At 68.2% G+C, this 7,507-nt stretch overlaps 2 protein-coding genes across 2 annotated transcripts in view; one reads left to right on the top strand and one right to left on the bottom strand.

Annotated features, from left to right (window-relative positions):
* The window catches only part of CHLRE_07g331250v5 (uncharacterized protein), a 13,055-nt gene extending 10,263 nt beyond the window's left edge, over positions 1-2,792 (bottom strand). The window contains exons 1-5 of the mRNA XM_043064193.1: positions 1,677-2,792; positions 1,223-1,317; positions 838-916; positions 532-570; positions 51-68 (exon numbers count right to left, since the gene is read on the bottom strand). Of these exons, the coding sequence (XP_042922761.1) occupies positions 51-68; positions 532-570; positions 838-916; positions 1,223-1,317; positions 1,677-2,534 (1,089 nt within the window). The 5' untranslated portion in view covers positions 2,535-2,792. The remainder of the gene's footprint in view (positions 1-50; positions 69-531; positions 571-837; positions 917-1,222; positions 1,318-1,676) is intronic.
* A 180-nt stretch (positions 2,793-2,972) lies between these two features.
* CHLRE_07g331200v5 (uncharacterized protein) lies at positions 2,973-7,488 on the top strand. The gene is made up of 5 exons (XM_043064192.1): positions 2,973-3,395; positions 3,586-3,888; positions 4,121-5,125; positions 5,363-5,855; positions 6,174-7,488. Exons 1-5 carry the CDS (start codon positions 3,231-3,233, stop codon positions 6,791-6,793), a joined length of 2,586 nt encoding a protein of 861 aa, XP_042922760.1. The 5' UTR covers positions 2,973-3,230; the 3' UTR covers positions 6,794-7,488.
* The last annotated feature ends 19 nt before the right edge of the window (positions 7,489-7,507 follow it).

Below are 7,507 nucleotides of genomic sequence, written 5' to 3'. Positions count from 1 at the left end.
CGCTGCGGCGTCATCCACACACTCATGGGCCAGCCGCCGCTGCCGCTCACCGCCTGCACGTAGGCCATCTGAAGAGGAGGGGAGGAGGGGAGGGGGGGAGGAGGGGAGGGGGGGAGGAGGGGAGGGGGGGAGGAGGGGAGGGGGGGAGGAGGGGGGGGAGGGGGTTGTAGATACCAGCCCACACTAAACGGGGGGAGGTACATGCATGGTAAGTTCAGGAGGTGGTAGACGGTAGACAATGTTGGGGACCAGCAATCGTGCCGGGGGGTTGGGGGGAGGAGAGGAGGGGAGGGGTGGGGAGGAGAGGAGGGGAGTTGCGGAGGGGACGAGTGGCAGGCGCAAGTGTCAGGGGCATTATGTGTGTGAGACAGGGTGTGGGTGGCGGCGGCAGCACCGGGGCCGTGTGCTAGGGAGCACACAGGAGTGAACCACGGGACTGTGTATGAGAACATGTGAGTGGTTCTGTGTGTGCCCATGTCTGCGTGTGTGTATGTGTGTGTGTGTTTCCCCTATCCCACACACACCACTCACATACACGCGGTCCACATCCGGCCGCTCCTCCCTGTCCACCTGCAGGGGGGAGACACGGGGGGTGTGCGCGTGAGCGAGCGAGTGACAATTCGTGGTTACCGCATCTTGTGTGTAGCATGAGCGGCATACACATACACACACGTCCACACGCCCCTTCCCACTTCCCTCTCCGCGCGTTTAGTCTGGATTTGCATGTGGCACAAACGACCCCTCTCCTCCCGCTCCTCTCCTCCCCCTCCTCTCCTCCCCCCCTCCTCCCCCCCCCCTCCTCTCCCCCCGCGCCCTCCTCCCCGCCCCTCCCTGCACCTTGATGGATATGAAGTTGCTGTTGAGTAGCGCCGCCACCCCCTCGTCCTCGAACGACTCCCGCTCCATCACGTGGCACCTGTGGGGGGGGGAGGGAGGCAGGGGGCGCGGGGCTAGCCTTTCATGTCAACGGCTTGTATGGAACATGGAACTGCCGACGTCCAGAGGCACAAGGGCCCGGGGGGGGGGGGTTAGCGGGTTGCTACGGAGGGCTGCTTCAGGCGGGCTGCTGCAGGGCGCGAGGCGCTGGGCGGAGCTGCCCAGTGCGCGGGCACATCGGCCGCTAGCCCCCACCCCCACCCCCACCCCGTGCTGCCACACCACCACACACATACACCGCATACACAATACCGTACACACGTGCCCGTGCCCTCTGCCCGCTCACCAGTGGCACGTGGCGTACCCCACGCTGAGGAAGATGGGTTTGTCCTCCGCCACCGCCCGGGCGAACGCCTCCTCGCCCCAGGGGTACCAGTCCACCTGCCCGGGCCGAGGGGGGGGGGGTTGCCATGCATGATATATTGATAAGATTGACACAATTGATGTTGACAGGTCGTTGCAGCAGCTCAGTGTTGGGGTGAGGGGTGCGGTGAGGGGTGCGGTGCATGACGTGGGCGCAGGGAGCGTGGCAGGCACGTGGAGTGCGGAGTGTGGAGTGCGGAGTGTGGAGTGCGGAATGCGGAGTGCGGGAGAAGGCACCCGCACCGGCACCACGACCAGTACATGTCACGGACACAGGCGCATGACGCCAGCACGCAACCGCACACACACCCGCATGAACAACGTGTTTGTCCGGTTGTGACCACACACCGCCAAAGCCGCTGCAGATGTCCCCTCACCGGGTTGTGTTTGTGCTGCAGCAGGTAAGGCGACTCCTCCGCAGCCAGGCGGTTGGTGTGGCGGGGCACTCGGGGGCCGGAGGCGGCGGCGCCGTCGGCGCCACCCGCTGCCACTGCCGCCGCCGCCGCCGCCGCCGCGGCCCCCGGCCCCGTCGGCGCAGCCCCAGCCCCATCCTGCGCGCCCGAGCCTGCGGTCACGCTCATTGCCGCGTGTCGCCGCCTGCCGCCGCCTTCCCTCATATGGGGATCGGCGGCGCTGCTGCCGCCACTGGCCGCGCCGATACCCGAGGCACAGCTGCTCGCAAGCCTGGACGGCGCCGCCCAGCTGCTACCGCTAGTGCTACTGCCGCCAGCAAAGCCACCGGCGCTGGAGGAAGGGCCGAGCGCCGAGGTGGCGACGCCGCGCCTGGCAGCGGCCGCTGGCACCGCCGCCGCCGCCGCTGCAGGCGCCGGCAGCACGACACCGCCGGGCCCGCAGTGCCTGTTACTGCTGGCACTGCTGCCGATGCAGCTGCTAGCAAAGTTCTTGCGAGGTGCGGGGCCAGTCAGCCCAAGGCCCAGTCCCGCCCGCATGCGAGGGCTAAGCCCCGGCCGCAACAAGCAGGTCGCCGCAAGCGCGGTACAGCGCTGGTCCGCGGCTCCGTAGGACGGTCCGCTTGATGACGCCGCTCCGCCAGCTAGCGAGAAGGATGATGAAATGTATGATGAAGCGATGCCCTGTTGCGCCGCAGATGCAACCGCCCAGGCTCGAGAAACGCCGGTTCCGGGGCGGACCATGCGCGAGGGGGCTGACGGCGATATGGAGCGTGAGCTGAATGCAGCGCCGCCTGGCGTGGCGCCAGAACTAGAGATTTGCATAAGATTACGACAAACAGCGAGCGAGTGCCTCGCTCAAACGGAACTCAAGCTGTTAAGTTGCACTCAGCTTTGCTTCAAGTTTGCCCACCAGAATCCTCAAGGTACATGCAGTATTATAGGATAAAGCGTCACTCGTATCTCACACGTAAAGCATTGATACTACTGAATAGAAGCGTGCGGCCATCGCGTAACGGGATGTTTTCCGCGTCAGCGGACAGCCCGCCTAATGTGAAAGCCCCCGCCGACTTTCAAGGGAGTTGGTATCCTCAATTCGTACACCACTGGGAATGGCACTTGATAAAACATTCAAGTCAGCCCTGAAGAGGGGGTCCCGCTGTGTTCGTGTCACGGTGTGTCACGGAGCCTTACAACACCCCGGTCGATCCCAGCCGCTGCCGACACCGACTCTCACATGGCAACTTATCTCAATGAATTCACTATATGAGTATGGCGACGTGGTTTGACGCTTAAGGCGGGAGCGGGGGGAGCATAGACGGGATGGGTTTCTGTAGATGGTTAACATGTGAAACAGTAAAAACTGTGTGTAAACAATTACCCTGTTATTCATATGGTCCATGTTTGATGGCTTAACGACAAACATGCAGAAAGGTTCAGCAAACTTGCAACATTCTTCGCGGAATTCACTCAACTTTGACCAACAGTAACGCTCATAAGTTGCCGCGGAACAGTCTCACAATGCGTGAACTTTTACAGAGTAATGCTGGTGATGCCGGCCTGTCCACCGGTGCTGCTATCGGCATTGCGCTTGGCGTCCTCGGCGGAGTCTTAGTTATCACTGCGGTGCTGGTCTACTTCTACAAGCGCTATGGACTGCCTTGCTTTAAGGAGCTGCAGGGCATCGTAAGTTTGAACGCTTGCGCGGCATGTGCACTCGCCGGCATGACACCGTGCCCGACACCAGCTCGTTCTCAGTCCGATGGAGCTTCAATCCATACACATACTTGGGTGGATAGACATGATGTGATGGCATGCCCGGTTTCGCAAAGCGTGCGCCGTAAGCCAGCAGCACATTCGTTCTCCTCCCCTGCAGCCGCCCGAACGCAAGCAGCTGGTGTTCACGGACCTGGGCCGCATCCCGGACAGCAGCGCCGCCGCAGCCGGCAGGGGCCGGCCAGGCACAGGCGCCACCGGCGCCGCCGGCAGACCGGTCAGCGCGGGCCCGGGCGCCGGGGCGGGCGGCGCGGGTGCCGTGGTGGTGGCGGTGTCGGCGGGGCAAGGCGGGAGCGGCGGCGCGGCCACGGGCGGGGGGGCGTCCAGCGGCCCCGTGAGCCCCTCCGGCGGTGGCGGCAGCGGGAGACCGTTCAGTGCCGGCGGCAACAGGCCGGCCTCAGCGGTGAGTGGCGGTGTGTGCTCTTGCGCGGCTGCGGCGCGCAACAGCGGCCGTAGGTGCTAGCCCACCCCCCCTCCCCTGCTGCGAGGACAGGCGCCGCACTGGTAACGTGCTGCAGCCCACACCCATGCCGCCATCCACTCCTTACCTTGGCGCCTCCACTGCCACCACCATCGTCGCCCATGCGCCCCCATAGACCCACAAACCCAACCCTCCCCAAACGTTCCAACTGCAGCGCCCCGCCAGCGCCGCCAACTACGCGGCGGGCAACCGCACTGCCGCCGCCACTTCAGCCATGATGGCCATGGCGGCGGCCGCAGGCACAGGCGCCGCCGCCTCCCCCCGCGGCCGCCCCGCCAGCGCCAAAGCCGCCGCCGCCGCGGCCGCGGCCGCTGCCTCCGCGGCCGCCATAGCCGTGGCAACGGCGGCGGCGCCACCCGCCACCGCCATGACTGGCACCGCCGCCGCGGCCGGCGGGTCTGTGGGCTCGCAGCCGCCGCCGTCGCCAGCGCGGCCGCCTGCGCTGCCGGCGCTGTCTATGGGGGCTGAGCAGGAGCCGCTGCCGACCACGCCCGGCTCCATTTCCAGCCCGCGCGGGGCCGGCCGGGCCTTCGCAAGCACTCTGGAGCCGTCGCCGCTGCGCGTCAGCGCCACCGGCCTGTCGGCGGCAGGCGGCGGCGGCGGCGGCGGTGCGGGTCCGGGCGGCTCGTTGGCGGCTGAGAGCACCGGGCTAGGGGCGGCGGGCGCGAGCGTCGGAAGCAGCAGGCCGGGCTCGGCGTCGGGGCGGCCAGGGGCAGGCGGGGGTGGGGGCGGAGGCGGGGGCGTGTCTGCGGCGCCGCAGCTTCTGGGTCCGGTGGGCGGCGGCGGCGGCGGCAGTGGCCGGCCCAGCACCGACCGACATAGCGGGTCCATGGCGTGTGTGGCGGCGGCGGCAGGGGTGGGATCAGGAGCCGCAGGCATGCCGGTGGGGCCGCGGCAGTCGGCGGCGGTTGTGGGCGGGCTGGTGGGCGCTGGCGGCGGCATCGGCCGAGGCGTCGGCGGCGGCGCCGCCGCGGCGGCGGCGCCCGGGCCGAGCGCCAGCAGTGCGCTGCCGCCTGCGCTGGTGGCGACGGGCAGTGTGACGACGGCGTGGGGTCGCGGGCAGGCCCCGGCCGCCGGCACCGGTGTGGCGGGTCAGCAGCAGCAGCCGGCGGTGGGGCGCATGCTCAACTCAGAGGTGCTGCCCGTGTCGCCGCTGGAGGTGTGTATGGAGGAGGGGTTGTGGGCATGCGAGGGATTGGGAGATTGCCCTCATCGTGTACTGTCAGAAACGTGACGTAGAGGCTGGGATAGGTGTGGCTGGGCAGTTGGGGCCAACGCGTCGACAAGGGATGGGCGGATGGCAGGTGGGTGCTGCGATGTGGCGCCTGGTGTGACGTGCTCGCTCCTGATGAGGAGTGCACCCTGCGCTCTAACCCGTTCACCGCGTGCCGCGCAGGTCTTTGACACTGCCGCCCCCAGCCCGGTGCGGGCCAGTGGCGGCAGTGGCACGTCAGCAGCAGGCACAGCAGGCGCAGCGGCCTGGGGCACCGACGGCCGGCTCTCCGCTTCCTCCACCTCCGCCGCCGCCGGCGGCGGCGGGGCCGGGCCTGGGGGCGCCACCGGCCGCCCGCCGCTGGCTGGGAGAGGCGCCGGCGCCGCCGCCAGCGGCAGCGGCGCGCCGGGCTCGCCCGCCCTGACCGCCGCCGCCACGGCAGCGGCCGGCTACAGCCCCTCCCGGGGCCCCGCCGCGCGCTCCCGGCCGGGCAGCGGCGGCGGACCCGGCGGCGACGGCGCCGCAGGTGCCGCCGGGGGCAGGGGCCCGGGCGCGGCGCGGTCGAGGCCGGGCAGTGGCAACGATGGCGGCGGCGAGCCCCGGGGCAGCGCTGGCGCCCGGACGTCGGCGGCGGGCGGTGGGATTGTGGCGCGCAAGAGCTCAGTGGGAGTGGCAGGTGAGGCAGTAGGCCACTTCGGTGCCCGTTAAGTGACTAGTCCGCTTGCTTCCATCCTACACACAAGGCTTTGCCTGTTGCCCATCCTTGCCGCCTGGCGTGAGGCTTGGACTGCCCGCTTGCACCGAAGCGGCTGTGCGCCCTCCCATCCTTTCCGGCCCGTCCTGTCGCTTGAACCCACCCCGCTCCGTTCTCAATGGGTTTCAGACTTTGAACTCCGCCCCCCTCCCGTCCCCTTCCCTGCCCCCAGCTAGCTTGGCTTAGTTTGCTTTAGTTTGGGCTGGTATTCACAACCCCTCCCCGCCCCATTCTTCGCAGATGAGGCCGGCTCGGTGGCGGGCAGCGGCGCCAGCAGCCAGTTCCACTCCTTCTCACACGCCGGAGACGACGTGGCGGCGCAGGCGGCAGCGGCAGCAGCGGCAGCAGCAGCAGCCGCGGCAGCTGGGCCGGGGCTGCTGGGGTCGGAGCGGGTGTCTGCCTCGTCAGCAACTGCAGCGCCCGACGGAGGCGGCAATGGGGGCGGTGGCGGCTACGCCTCGCAGCGCTCGCGACTCAGCGCCATCACCATACCGCAGGGGCCAAACGTGGGCTCTGCGGGTGTGGCGGGCACGGTGATGCTCAGCACAGGCCCCGCGCACGAGGCGGCGGCGGAGGGGGCGGCGCGGGGGGCAGCAGCAGGAGGCAGTGGCGGAGGCGGGGGCGGTGCTGGCGCAGGTGGAGGTGCGGGCGGCGGTGCGGGTGGAGGTGCAGGCGGCGGGGGCATGTCCCCGCACTCGTCGCCCACGCAGGTGGCCTGGGCGGCGGCGGTGTCACTGGGCAGCCGGCTGTTCGGGCGCTCCGGCCGCTCGCCGTCGGGGGCACAGCACGGGCAGGGCCCCAGCCTGGGAGGCGGCCAGGGGCAGGGGCCGCTGTGGGGGCCGGGCGGCAGCACGGAATGAAGGAGGCTGTGGGGTTGTGGTTGGCAGGAGCACGCAGGAGCGTGTGAGTGTGTGTTGATGCGGCTGGTACGACGGACGGCTTGAAGAAGCAGGCTGTAGGCCCAGGGGCGCGTGCTTTGGCCGGTAGATCAACTGGGTCGGGGTGTGCGAACCGCAGTGCCCACTCGCGCATGCGGCACACAGCAGTAGAGCCCTTCGGACAGTCATGCACCGAGTCAATGGGGCCTGCGAGGGGTGGGGGGCCCGCACGAACCCGGCTGGGCGCGTGCTATATAGTTTCGACCTATCAATGGCGCTAGCGCGCTGTGTGATGCCGCTGTGCTGTGCGGCGGCCCCGCTGGCCGCCTGTGTAAGCGCTGGATGCCATACTGATGGCTTGGTCGTGTGGCTTGGTCGGTAGGAAGACATGGAAAATGAGGAGGCTAGCAGCCCTTGCGTGCTTGGATGTTGTCGGGGCAAGCACGGTCTGCTGGATGGCGTCAGGGTGAGCTGAAATTACAATAGGCTCCGCCGGTCCAACTCAGGGTTCGTGCCAGGAATGAGGGATGCACATACTCGCCGCACACAAAATGCAATCGAGCGTGCTCGCCATGGAGACACATGCAACTGCAATTTCTCTTGCTCTTTGGAAGTAAAGGCAAAAAGCTGCACATGCACATCCATCGTTTGCTCCTTCTGTCATGGCTTCAACGGACATAAGCTTCCTAGTTGAAC

This window comes from Chlamydomonas reinhardtii, chromosome 7 (genome assembly GCF_000002595.2).
Source record: "Chlamydomonas reinhardtii strain CC-503 cw92 mt+ chromosome 7, whole genome shotgun sequence".
In the NCBI taxonomy this organism is placed as follows: domain Eukaryota; kingdom Viridiplantae; phylum Chlorophyta; class Chlorophyceae; order Chlamydomonadales; family Chlamydomonadaceae; genus Chlamydomonas; species Chlamydomonas reinhardtii.
Note: the sequence above shows the minus strand (reverse complement) of the source record. Positions and strands in the feature narration are given on the sequence as shown.